This window comes from Dendrobium catenatum, unplaced genomic scaffold, assembly GCF_001605985.2.
Source record: "Dendrobium catenatum unplaced genomic scaffold, ASM160598v2 fragScaff_scaffold_1320, whole genome shotgun sequence".
Classification (NCBI taxonomy): Eukaryota; Viridiplantae; Streptophyta; class Magnoliopsida; order Asparagales; family Orchidaceae; genus Dendrobium; species Dendrobium catenatum.
Window position 1 is genome coordinate 103,302 of NW_021319782.1, and position 15,081 is coordinate 118,382.

The window sequence follows — 15,081 nt, forward strand, 5'->3', positions numbered from 1 at the left end:
ATATACTCTTATTAATGACTTGATCACTCAAGTCCCTCCACAATAACTATTATTACTAAAACTACACTCCATATATTTAGTTTTACATATACTCAAACGAAAGCCTTTAGACTTTTTGGTTATCCTCAATAATTCAAGTTTGCCTTCAACTTCCTCTCTCTCATCTTTTCAACAAGAAGAATATCTTCAACAAAAAGTATACACCATGGTATAATCTCTTGCAAATTTCTAGTGAGAACATTCATGACTAAAGAAAAAGAATATGGACTTAAGGTTGATCCTTTACGTAATACAACTAAAGTAGAAAAATATTTAGTCACACCACCTTCTGTCTGAGCACAAGTAATAACTCTTGCATACATATCCTTAAAGATTTGAATATAAACATTATTAACCCCTTTTTTTTTATAACTCTCCATAGCGCTTCTCTTGAAACTTTATCATATACTTTCTCTAAATCAATAGATATCATGTGTAAATCCTCCTTATTCTCTATATACTTCTCCATCAAACACACTAAAAAAAATGTATAGCTTCCATAGTAGACCTACCTTGGATGAATCCAAATTGATTTTGCGAAACATTAGCATCACGTCGCAACCTATGCTCCATAACTCTCTCCTACAGTTTTAAAGTATGACACATTAACATTAAAAAGTTTATTAAAAGAAACAATTCAAACCTTCAGGGCGTTGCCAGAGTGCTCGATGGGTTTTGGAGGCAGAGTGAGGCGAGCGCGAACACAAGCGTCCGGAGGAAAATGATACACAAACAAATGAGGAGGAAGGGTTGGTTTGGCTAATTTTATGTTAATTTTTGGCAATTATCTGGCAGTTTCTACCACCGGGGAAAAAATACTTAAAACCGGCGGCTTAGCCGCCAGTAAAGGTGACGTGAAAATAGCAAAACCGGTATCCTAACCGGGGGTTATTTTACCATCGACACTTCCGGAGGTTTATTATTAAACACCGCTGGTTAATACCGGCCGCCACACATCCGGTTTAACCGTCGGTAATTCTGGGGATTATTGGACCACCGGAATTACAGCTGGCAATCACCGGAATTACCGCTGGTAATCACTGATTTTTCTGTAGTGTTTCCTAATTGGGTCATCAAAAGGCTGAGGAACGTGCATCATGTAAGAAGTCTACTCTACGAAATGTATGAGGAATATGTTGTAAGTTCTGAAGCACAAATTGATGGTAATAGCGGTATTGCAGGAGGAAGTTCAAGGAGCGCAAACAGATCATAGCAAAGTGCAAACCATTTATCTAACTCTAAAAAATATAGTGGTTGGTATGATTTCACCTCATATGTTTCATCCAAAATAAGCACAAGACCTATAAAATCAAATTTAGACAACTACTTGGAAGATGGCTTAAGACTTTGTAGTGAAGGGCAGAAGTTCGATGTGATTCCATGATGGAAAAACAATCAAGCCAAATATTGCATACTTTCAAGAATGATTGTTGATATTTTATCCATCCCTATCAGTATAGTAGCTTTAGAGTCCACATTTAGTGCTAGAGGAAGAGTAGTTGATGCATATCGATCAAAATTATGGGTCGACACTATGCAAGCTCTTCTATGTGGCCCCAATTGGGTTAGCTACCACTATGGCCTGAAAGGAAGGTTTAAGGTAATAATGGTACACACATGATACAACACATTTGTTAGGTATCCCAAACACATACATATGAACATTCAATTATCATTGCTTTTGTAGGAGGAAGAGGATGAGGTTGAGATTGTCTTACCGATTATTTGAGAAAATTTGAGGTCATAATATATATACTCCTTTGTTGTAATTACAATCCCTTTGCATCAGCTGCTATGAATAATATCAGTTGTTTTCAGATCATGTTGATTTTTCTGATGTAGAGGATATATCTAGTGTACTGTGATTTCTATAGGTGATACCTACCTCCCTTTACTTACTCTACTACTTTCAAGAATAGTTTTGTATGTGCACTATTGTTATAACCTTTTTTTAATTCTTTAATCTTCGGATGTCTTTATTGCTACTTGTAAATTAGATCTATGTTTAAACAAAAATTAACTTCGATGGAGGTCTTCTACTTTTTGTGGTTCCAGGAAACTCCTAAACCATCCAATTTTGGGAAAACCAAACACCTAAGCTTTAATAAATTGCTTTCATATTGCATGTGTTTCATTACCCATACGATCCATCTGAAATTTTTAGCATCACACCCATTATGTAACAATCTTTTTGCAAGTGATTGTGCATTCTGTGTGCATTCACTTCTAATTGGGATAATATCTATAAATTTATTCTAGTCTTCGTAACACATGTCCATTCTGTTTTTGAAAATTATGCGTTTGGGATGTTGCTGCATTGCTCAGGTAATGGTGAATTGGCTCATCCTCCAGCTTTTGTTGCCTCTCAAATTTCTTGAAAGTGTTTACCGAGAAACTAGACAAAGCCTTATTGATATGTAGTATATGTTTCAATTGCTTGGGTACCTTAGTGCAGATTCTGATATTGTTTTAATTCTGTTAGTTTGATTATATGACTAAAGAGTTTCTTCTGCATAGTTCTTGAAAATGATCCAATGCATTAACTGGTTATTTTTTTTCCTGCATGTCAACCTGCTCCAGTTTGCACAATTCTGAGTAAATTTTCTAAAATAATATTGTAGCTGTTCAAATGCATTTTACACTTTGATTAGTTATATCTTGTGTTTTGATCCCTTCTCTAAAATAATTATTATTTAGCTTTCATCTTAATTTTTTCGGGTTTGCATTAAATTAATTGATACTAGAGAGTAGAGATGGAAGAGTTTGAAGAATATGAAATATCTGGCAAAGAAGGAAAAAATAGTTCTATCTTTTGTTGAGTTCTTTATTTATGCTCTATCATGAAACTTCTTAAAGGGAATTCTAATTATTTTTTTTTGTAATGATGTGATGATATGCAATTTGATCTAACAATTATATGATGCTCTATTTTTATATTAATCAAGTTTTTATTGCAATAAATTACATAAAAATTTCACTTTATATTCATCAAATTTTTAAATTAAATTTTTTAAGAAAGATGATTACTCGCTATATATTGATTTCTTCTACAACTAATTTGATGATCCAATGCATTAACGAGTTTTTCAAACGATATCGAGCTTGAGTTTTCGAGTCGAGCTCGAGCTTGGTATTTTTTTAAATGAGTCAAGCTCGATTCCACTGATCGAGCTCGAGCTCGAGTTTGAATTCGAGCTAATTAAGGGTTAAACTAGTCAGGCTTGATAAGGCAGATACTCGACTCAACTCGACTCGTTTACACCCATTGTCATAACTAAGGAATTTGTTCTCAGTGGAGGCTGACACTAGGAGCACACATAATGATCCAGGAGGCATTACTCGCATAGATGCCTCAGGAGAAATAGCACAACATGAACAACAAGCTCTACTCGCCCATACCTTCTAAGGAGCTCACTCTCCTATGGGGTGAATCGTAGATTCCTCATCAAGCTAAACTTAGCACCTACCATGTACCTAGACTTCTATATTAAGTGATTGGTCATTCTCATACAACCTCACTAAGCATAGCAATAGAAAGACGCCTATTCACGGGACCCTCAATTCATCTTATCATGACCATCCAACTTGAAACCTCTCCCGTCCCACAAAGACAACTCACTTACATCATCTTACACGATTCAATATCTCTCGAACATATCGCTAGCAATATCAGCAAGCCTACAAGTTGCATGTCCTCTAATCTCAACACTCACCCAAGCTTTCTCACCAGCTAAGCACCACTAAATTCACCGAGGGATAACATGCTTGGTTAATTTGTATAGTATTATACGAATGTTTAGTGTAGCATTGTGTTTTTAGTTTTTTTAAGTCGAAGAGGATAATTTTTATAGTATTATACGAATATTTAGTGTAGCATTTTATTTTTAATTTTTTTAAAAGTAATCTTTCCTATATCCCTATGAACTATATAAATAAGTTGCGATGAGTACTTTTGTATGGGTTTAAGAATAATTATAATGAATTTTATATTATTCTGAAATTCATCGTCGTTCTTGACTTTTCTGGAGATTCTCTGTAATCTTCTAGTTCTTTAGTCCTTTATCTCCCTCTCTTTTTGCCATCCATTCATAAGTTTCCAGTCCATTCACTCATAAAATAGACTTGCTAGTTAAATCTGTCTGACCCACAAACACATTTAAATCTAACAATCATTAATCCCATTCTCTCTCCATTTGTTCCGCTACATGCCACTTCGAAATATTAAACCAATGTTTGTATTGAATATTTTACATAAGTTCTAGTCATTTAACATTTTTGCAAATTCTTTGATAATAATTTTATCTATCAATTTTATGAATGCATTATTTATCTTTATTGTACTAAAATGAGAAATATGCATGTAAATACATTTTGTTGAAATTTTAAAAAATCATGCCTCCTGATAGTGCCTTTATGGTGAGAACATGTTGCTTCAGCATCTCTGTTAATTGCCAGCATTTTTAGTGATGTTTAAATGCCTTGCCCGTTCAACTTAAGCTGAAAGATAGCACATACGAAATAGACTACATAATCTGATAAATATTAAAACGACGATGGTGCAGTTGAAAAAAAACTAGATGATCATCGCCTGCTGCATTTTAACGCCCTCTACTCGTAAAGGAAAAGTGGTGTACATTCTCTTAACCTTGAAGGTATGTATACTACTAGATGTACAAACGGGATTTCAGTTGAAATCCGTTACTTGACACAGATTCATAGGCTAGCTAACATGCAGTCATAATCATAAACAAATATGTGATACAGAACAGAACAGTTCTGTCAAATCATCTCACAGCTTAGCATACTTCTTCACAGTATCTTCAAAGCCTTTCATCTCCTTGAATGATGGTAAGTTACTTAGCAGTGTAACCCTAGACGTTGATAGCAATAGCCTTTTCTTGTCACCTGAGATGTAAGGGTCGATCTTCCATAGTTGCACTTCCCATACCTTCACAATGGGCAAGAAAATGCTCATCGTTTGAGTTGTCACTAGAATGTAATTTAAGTAATCCAGCCAATCAGTAAAATTTTTTTTTAAAGAAATTTAAAAATCAGAATGAATAATCACTACTTTACAGGAGAAATAAATCAAAACAATAATGCAAACTAAAGAAATAGATGATCTAGTTCTGAAATTCTCTTGAAGAATTAGTTAACAAAGTATTCTGTTGAAACACACTGAAAGGAGAAGGGTGCAATAGCATGAGCTAACGGAATAGGAGAAATGATCTCCTGCGACCTTTATTTGATCAATAACACCCCTTTTATAAGTGGAGACTAAATTCGGTGCTACGAAGCATTCAACATTATAGAATTAATTAGAATTCAACCAATTTTGCTTATCTCTAAATGTATGACGAATGCCCAAGACTTGGAAGTTATCTCAAGGCAATGGAACAAAGTCAAAGATTTGGATTGCGGTTGTTCAATCAAAATTTGTCTACGGGTGACACCATATACTACTAACAGATAAATAATATATATATATATATACTACTAACTGATGATTGATGTGCTGGAACTAGAAAACTATACGAGGTCTGAATGAGTATGCGAAAATAGTGCAAAACATTAGAATTTTAGAAATATTTCCAACAAAATGAGCTCCATAAGGTCTCTTCACCTTTTACTTTAGAAAACACCCCCAATAACATGAAGCTAAAGGGAAGGCTACACTTAAGAAAAAATAAAAAAAGTAGCACGTGATTTGACTATTACAAACTGATACTGCCAGGTGAATGAGCTAGAGAATGTACATGTGGATCTCTGTCTCAGACTAGTACACTGGGTTACTCTTCGAGTGCGAGCATCTTAAGTGAGTCTTCAGGATCCAACATATAGGGTGAGTCTATGAGGGCATCCTCTGAATGTAGAGATGAGTGTTGCAACTCGGGCTCCTGAGTTTAAGATTTTAATGATAACAAATATTATTGATTGTCTATTTATTTCTCCTAGTATTTGCAGTCCATATTTTTTTGTGAGTTAACTAACATTTCAGGTACAATATGCACTGTTATTTGAATAATAAGCGCTCAAGATGAGGTACAATAGATTATTTTGACCGTGCAGATACACACAAGATCAAAAATAATTTTAAAATATAACTATTTGTACAGTACGAACAACACATCGTACTGGACGATCTGTTATAATTAGAAATCTCACCGTTCATTAAATTAAGCAAAAAATTTAAAATTGAAATGTTATTCTATTCGTACTGTACGAAACTAATCATATTTTCCGACATTTAAAATATTGTCTAATTTAATCTTGTGATTAATCAATTGAATCTGCTTAATTTTAATATTTTAATTGTACTATATGATAAAAAGAGATGATATTTCGTCGTTCCATGATTCGTCCTGAATGAACTGCATCTCGATTGAACTAATCGTATTGTATGATTGGTCATTCGTACTGGTGATCGTACAACACTAACAGGTAAAATTGAACTAATCATACTGTACGACTGGTCATTTGTACTGATGATTGTCTAGTACTAACAAGTCAAATTCTGCACATCATATTAAACGATCCTACGAACGTACTATACGATCTTTCATGACTGAATTAAATTTTTAGGATTTTTTCAAGTCCTCTATTTAAGCTTTCTCATAAGACTTTGTAAGAGTCTTTTTGGCATTCATTAAGTTAATTTCTTCTAGAAAAAGCTTGAAGAGAGAGCCTTAAGCTAGAGAGAAAGGGCGAGGTTTGTGAGAAAGGGAGAAAATCCTTGTGGGTTTAAAGGGAGTGTAAGAGAGAGTTCTACACAGTTCCTCCGACGATCTTGCACCTGAGTTCCTCCATGTGTAAATATTTGTCTAGAGGGAAGTTTTGAGAATAAGATCTCTTTTGTGTCAAAGGACCCCGCTATACCGCCGCACTAGGAAGGGTGAAAGGGATTCAAGGTTCTCTGCCAGTGAAAAGAATCAGGTTCTCTGTCATCTCAAGGAGGGAGGAAAAGGATTCAAGGTTTTCTTCCTCTGAAAGGATTATGATCCTCTGCCACTGCGGATTGATGGAAGATATTTTGTAAGAGCTTCACCACCTAGCTGTGGGGGCTAAAAGAGAGACACTATAATTATAGTGCAATACCCGGAGAGGACTCCGGGGAGTGAACTTAGGTTATGATTTAACCGAACCACTATAAATCTAGTGTACTCATTCTAATTTTTACTTTATGTACTTTATTTTTTCGCATTTTATTTTATATTATAACTGCTTGATTGAAAATATGTGATTGATATTACGCTGTATTGATTAGACTATCATCACCATCTTTATAACTTTTGATAAGTGTACTAGCTTCCGCATTAAGTGATTGTAATGTTATCGTCTTATTGTGCCTTAGGGGCAATTCATTGAGATCTTACAACCTCCTCTAACTTTCAATGAGTCCTTAAAGACAACATTTGGGCCTCTAGGCATCAAGCTGAGTCCCCGCGAACAAAAATAGTTACGAATAAATGATTGACACAATTAACAAAATCATAGCTATGATTGTTGCTTCCCATAGCTAGATCAAGAATGTTGGTGGCAAGTGAATGAACTTAATTGTAGATAGTTGTAGGTGAACAGGACCTGCAGAGAAAAGTGCATCTTTAGTAATAGAACCACTTAGGACGAGTTTTTTGACAAAAACCTAGGTACTTGTGGGTTACCAACATTGATATGTACAAGTATACATGTAGCTCCCTGATTACTTGACCCTTTAAAAAATGAATTGCGAAAAAAGATAATTGAATTAAAGACAAGCATTAATTGTTTTTGACTTAAAAAAATAAAAAGAGAGTAAGTGAAAATTACTGCACTATCATTACTATAGCCTCGGGTGTCATGCACATTCCTCATCAATACTCTAAATTTACCGTTGCACTAGCTTCATCTATAAGTAGTAGCAGGTGAGTACAGAGCACCCTCATTTTATTCGTTCAACTCCCTATAATTGGCAATTTACTCGCTTAGGATGGTTAAGCTAAATTCCTCTAAGCTTGCATATACAAGCTCAAAAAGTCGAAGCAGGCCATCCTCAAGAGGTAAATTAGAGGGCAAGGAGAAGAATTTTAGTTTGCATGACAGCAAGAAGAAGGTGGCAATCATAAAAGCGAATGGGCTTCTTGGTTTGGAGCAAAGTGGGTTAGCTATGCCAAAACCGAAGGAGACCGAGAAATTAGAGTTGCATAAAGTCATGAAGCAGGGTGGCCCGGTCATCAAGTTCCAATCGCGTGCCTCTCTGTGAGGCATATCAGGAAAGTTTGCTTCCCTTGCAACAGTGGTGCAGTCGCTAAAGCAATGACTCTCATTCTGGAAGTGGCGTCGACTCAGCTTTGGCTAAGCCCATTAGCGGTCGATGTAAAGTTAAGAGGATTCATTTTAGACCAGTGAGAGAGTAATTTTCAGAGGCCGAGCGCCACCGGCCTAAAGCGAGGCTAGAGTCCACTTAAACTTAGGCAAGTTCGTAGGACTCCTGTAGAGTGAGTTTGAAACGTTACCATTTAAGCAGTGGGCACTAAGATTTTATACAAGGATGGAAGACTTGAACAACAGATTGTTAATGGTAGTAAGGAGAGAAGAAATTTGATTTGTTGAAAGAAAACTTCATGCTACCTGCTTATAGTTGAACTTTTCACGCTCCTTAGGACTTTAAAGAAGCACAGACACCTTTCACATCAGTTGAGAGAGAGCAATTAAGCTTAGAGACTCGCCCAATGAGTCATTATATGTCTATCACTGTTTTGGTCATTTTGACATCTCCAAAATTGCCCTAAAATTATTTGAAGTTAATTTTATGCCTTTAGGTATCAAAAGGAACACAAAGAACTTACCTAAACTAGCACATAAAGTATAATTTAAAGGATTAAGTCGTATATTATACATTTTGAGTGTTGTTGATCCCATTTTTGGATGAGGTCAATCTCCTCTATACCAAACATAATTCTCTAGACCTACATCATTTTAAAATCTAAATTAAACTCATCACTGTGTTTTGGCATGGTGATTTTATCATTGACCATCGAAACCATTACTTGATAATCACCCTTGACTGTCATTTGATCATTTCATCTGCCACTTGACAATTATCCTTGATTGTCAGTGGCATGATCATTCCAAAGCCTAAAATTTCCTCAATTATAGACCTCATATAAACACTTCAAAATCTAAATCAAAATCAATTTTTAAATCCATTAGTTGACAGTCTCTAGTGATAGTCAACTCATTACCTTTTCAATCACTGATGATCATCAATGACTTTCATTGATATGAGCATTTCAAATCTTAAATCCTCCTAAACCATTGTCAAAATCAAATCAACTGACTAAACCCTTTGATCAATTCAAAACTCCAAAATCCAATGTCAGAGTCAAATCCAAAACTCCTTGGACTATAGCATATTTTAGATAAATTTCCATGTATCTGAAACATAACCAAATATCCTTAAATTCTTAATCTATCAGTTACATATTGATTAGACATGCCCTAAGGATAAACTACATTAGTTTGAACGCATTTCAAGATCCCTAAACCCTAAAACTCAAAGCATTTTTCTAGGCCGCAAAACCTTCAAATATTTATAACATATGCCATTGAACATGACATCTTATGATTTTGACCCTGAAGGCTTCTCCAAACCCATTGATCATGATCATAATCATTTCCATAATACGTTATAACAACATTAAATCTTTGTTGACTACAAAACTCTAAAATTTTATACTTTGAAAATTGAATTTTACCGAAACTTCAACATAGCTCAATCAAATTAAACTATGCAACCTTCTACAAATATGCTCAAAACACCATTTGGCATGCATTAAACTAAAACTCAAACTATGATTAACCTTGGTTGACTATGTTATCCTAAGTTGACTATATGGAGCTATTGAACCCAAAAGCTACATCTCATGCATTTGAAAATTGTCATTGCATGAAACCTCTTCCAATGTGTGCAATGCATCATGTAGAATGATTTGAATATATCATTAGGTTGACCAAATGCATCATTGTTGACCAAGTCAACCTAGGTTGACCAAATGCATCATTAAGGGTTAAACATGCATTTCCAACAAAAAGACTACCAACCCAGGGAAGTGTGTCCAACAAACTTAAATCTTCATTTGGAATAGTTTGAAACAAACATCAACCCATGGGTCAACTTGGATAACCAAGTCAACCAAGGTTGACAAAGTTTGCATACAATGAAATCTATTGTATGTTCATTGACCAAGGCTTGATTAAACTAATTTAAACCTAAAGTGCTATCCATAGGATCCCTAGGAACTAACTCTAGGTGACCCATGCATTGAGTCCACTTGGGTTAGCCACTTTGGCTTAACCCAAGTGGTCAAAATGACCATTACATGGACTCAATCTAAACTAAGACTCAATTAACCTAAGTTAGCACTTTAATTGCATTCCATATGACTCATTGCATTTTCCCTGGCCAACCCAATATTTGGGCTAACCGGAGTTGACATATTGGGTTAGCCCAAAGTCACCTAAAGCAACTAAATCAACATTGCATGCATGACTAACCTGCCCGAGCATAGGTGTTACCTGAATTGAGTTCAAAAATGCTCCAGGTGGTCTTCCACCTCAGCTGCCCTTGTGAAGTGGTCAGGTTTAGCTGCAATTTTGATTATCGTCACCTTATGACTCACGAGTTGAGCCCATTCTTTCAACCCAGCAAAACATAAACTCTCAAAGGTTCAGGAATCATTTATTGAACCAAATGAAGCCTCACTGAGCTGACCCAATGATCTGAGGCACCATGAATTGAGCCGACATCCCGTCTCCGTTCAAATCCAAACTCTATAAATAGTTCAAAATCTGCTAAAGAAGGATTGGATTTCTCATTTCTTTTAGCATCCTAAGTGTGAGAGTGTCCCTTCCTTTGCTTCCCAGCAAGCTCTATGAGGTTCTAGAGAGGATTCGAGCGAGCTTTGGCGACATTCTCACAGTGAAAGTTCGAATTCCCATCTACTCATCCTCGAGCCAAGATTTCTTTAGAAGTGTTCCAAGGATCCTGATGATCGTGCCAAAAGCAAGGCTGAGGGGAATTGGAGCTCTATCTCAGGTAAACTTCCACTCTCGAACTACGTCTAAGCTAGGTCCAGGCTAGCGTGAAACAAACATTCAATCAACACAAATCAAACCATTGAATTGAATGTTCTTGATCTACTGATACTTCCTGTGAAGTTTCATTCGATATTGTCTAGCCATTGTCCGAAATTTGGCTGGAATACACATACGGTCAGTAAATCAAAACGGGGTTGAATACAAAATCAAGACCATTCTTTCAAATGACAGTACTGATTTCGTCATATATGTTTTCGTTCGACGGTCCTGCGGTATAGAACCTTTGAATCGAGACCGTCCGATCTTGATCTAACCGCTCATATCAAACCCACATGGATTCTTATTAGTGTGCCAATTATTACTTATCCAATCAGAGCGCACCGTATGAAAAAGACTGGCAAATTGGGTAAATAGGTTTTAAAAATCAAAGAAAATTAGTGGATCTTTGAAAAATCATAGCTCCTCTTCTACTTGTCAAAATTGCAAGTTCTTAGACTCTATGGATTCAGCTTGAGGAGTACTATCAAACCTCTATGATCTTAGGTCATGGTATGAAATGCATTAACCATAATTCAAGAAAAATCCCCTGGGGTATTTCTTGAATGACAATGTATAGGTCACCATGGGACCAAATTGAAGGGAATGTTTCTAGGAGATGTTTAACACATCTCAAAAAAATTTCAACTCAATTGAAGGTGTTTAAGAGGTTAAAATTGATTTTCCAAATCTATGATTTATCATTTTATCTATGAATTTGAAAATTCATAACCAAAAATCCATAGGGAATTAGGTGTTGATCTTTCGTGTGATTGCAATGTTATTTTGAAGGGTTAGTTAGCCACTGATTTCAACTCAATTCATTGAGTCTAGATCCCAAAATAAATCACCAAAATAATATATACGTTTAGGTTTAGTGATTGATATCTCAACCAATAGAGACTTTGATGAGCACAAATTCAGTGGATTTGAAACACAATTATATATTTACCTATGTTTCAAATTTCATTGCATTTGGAGGTCATTTTGTCTTTCATTTAGTGAACTCAAAATTCATGTACATAATTGGCCTAGAATCTTTGAAAATTTAAAATAAATCTATTTTAACTCAAAAAATTACATAAAATATATCAAAATGCTCAGAATTAAAATTTTAATAGAGAAAAATAAAAGCCCACCTTAAAACTCATTCAAAATAAAAACTAACTTAAAAATCAAGAAATCCAATATTTAATTAAAATAAATAATTAAAAATTTATAAGAAATTATTAAAATATTTTTAAGCACTTGAAATCATCCCTAAAGGTCATTTCTGATAGTTGGAAAAATTTTCAAGAGGTTTGGAGTTGGATCAATATAAAAAATAACACTAACTAAACAATTAAATAAATGCAAAAATACATTAAACTTTTTAAATTCATAACTAACTTAAAGACATTTGACTCATCTCTGGGTCTAATATTTATGAAAAACATAAAAACTTAAAATTCACCGTAAATAAAAAAAGTCAACATTTGGTTCAAACTTAATACATAAAATACACTAAACTTGTAAAATTTATAACTAATTCAAGAAAATTTTAAATTCAGTAAACTCAAAGTCATTGGACTCATCTATGGTCTAGTATTTTTCACAAGTAAAATACCCCACATTAAATTTATTAAAATATTTATTAAAATATGAAAAATTAGTAAATCATTCAAACTTCAATAACTCATTAATTCAATAAAATTAAATCAATAAACTACATTAAATAAGCAACTAACATTCTTATTAACAAAGTGTTTTAGGCTAGACTACCTCGGATGCGGGCTACGTATCCTAAGGAGGGCCTGGTTGAGTAATTGATTAAACTAAATTGATTTCAAAATTATTAATAAGAATACCTAAACATTATAACTTATATACCCATGTTTTTTCTACCTTTCAGAAGGGCTAAGGTATATCGACTCGGAAAGGTTTAGGATCAAAACAAATAATTAAAATGGAAAACTCCATGCTATCAATCTATACTAATTTTGGAGGATTGGTAGTATTAAATATTTTACTCTAGGACATACTGATCAACAACTTCTATCACTTAAAAGTTCAACTTTTAATACTTAAAGTAAAATGACTTCAACAATCAAAACATCATTAAAATAAATTTAAAAAATCCAAATAATTAAAACTATAACTCAAACCACCCTTTAAGATCTTGAACAAACAAATTTATTTAAAGATAATTTTAAACTAATAAAATCTGAACTATCCAAGCCATACAATCTTTCTACACACACTTAGATGATTTGTTATGACAACCAACTCTATTCTAGGCTAAGTCGGTGGTTTAATTTGCTTGTCAGGTACATTGCTTGGAGAGTAGCTTAAAGTACATTTATTTATTTTCAACAGTATGAATGTTATACATTTTAAATTCATGTTGGTGCACATAGGTTCTTTAAGGACTGCATTAGAAGCATTGGATTATTACACAACTATTTTGCACTTTCAAATTTGTATATATGCTTTTATATTGCTTTAATTTTTGCAAAAGTCAAAATAGATTGTACCTAGGAATGATGTATGCATGTATAAGTCATTTTAAAAGTAAAATGTATATAAATCTAATTGTACATCTTGAGTTTTAAAAGATTTAAATATACCTGCATATACATATACAAATGGGGCTCCAAAAGATGATATATTTTCCTTTGAAGGATACTTTATTTTAGAATTCCATAAAAGACTTGAAACTTGGAAATCATAAGAAAGATGTTTGAATCTGTATATATGGTAGGTTTAGAAATCTAAATTTGTTATGGTTGAGCCTGGCCACCTTTCTATTCTGCAGAATTTGAGTTTGTTATAAATTATCAACCAATAAATAAATAAATTGCTTTTATTAAATAAGACAATATTTAGAGTTCTTAGTGAGTCTTCTCACTAGTACCATTTGAACTTAAATTTAAAATTACTCATCTTTAGTCATAAATTTTAGTCTAATTCATACTTTGATCTCTTAGGATAGAACTTAACATATCATGCATTGCGGCGGGTTGATTATGTATTAGGATTGTTAACTGTCAATTCACTCCAAATTGTAAACACCTCTTTAGTATGTGCACTTTTCTATTCAATTCATTTAAAATTCAAAAAGTCTAAATCTAAGTTCTGAGGACAACTAGAAAATTTATAATATAAAGCTTATACAATAAATCTTATAAGCCAATATACTTCTTTAGATCAGTATGCCTTTGGAAATTTTTATTCTTCACCTAATCGAGAGTATTCTTTTAGGAGATGTAATTAACTATAAGGGCTAGCCCCTAAAAGTAGTCTATAACCTAGAACAAAATAAACCTTATCTTAATTTCTTTTTAAGGTAAGGAAACATTTTTGTGGAACGCGGACCTAAGTTTTAAATATTAGATTAATTTCATAATTAAAATGATAGGTGATTGTATCTTTTATCAGTCGGAACTAATTGAATATTCCCTATGCAATTCAATCATGAATGAAAAGTTTCTCTTCCCAAATCGATAGTGAAATATTAGTCTATCCTTAAAAATGGTATTATTCCAACCTATGTAGATTGACTAAAAAAATCCAAATTAAAAATTTAAAGGAAATCTAGCGTGACATGGCATTTTGGATGTTAAAATTTATACATATTTCTCTAGCGACTCCACTGGGGGTAGACTTCTCTCTTCATCTTTAATGAAGGCTAAATTTTATATTGTAGATTGACTAAAAAAATCCAAATTAAAAATTTAAAGGAAATCTAGCGTGACATGGCATTTTGGATGTTAAAATTTATACATATTTCTCTAGCGACTCCACTGGGGGTAGACTTCTCTCTTCATCTTTAATGAAGGCTAAATTTTATATATATATATATATATATATATATATATATATATTCTAACTCCTTAGAATCTATTCTATTATATAAATCACTAAAAGCTAAGGTCATTGTATCGTATATTA

General features: G+C 33.7%; 1 protein-coding gene across 1 annotated transcript in view; it reads right to left on the reverse strand.

The window, feature by feature from the left end:
* Positions 1–4,601: 4,601 nt before the first annotated feature.
* The window catches only part of LOC110095853 (1,4-dihydroxy-2-naphthoyl-CoA thioesterase 1), a 41,497-nt gene continuing 31,017 nt past the window's right edge, over positions 4,602–15,081 (reverse strand). Inside the window, exon 3 of the mRNA XM_020821561.2 lies at positions 4,602–4,987. Within this exon, the coding sequence (XP_020677220.1) occupies positions 4,829–4,987 (159 nt within the window). The 3' untranslated portion in view covers positions 4,602–4,828. The remainder of the gene's footprint in view (positions 4,988–15,081) is intronic.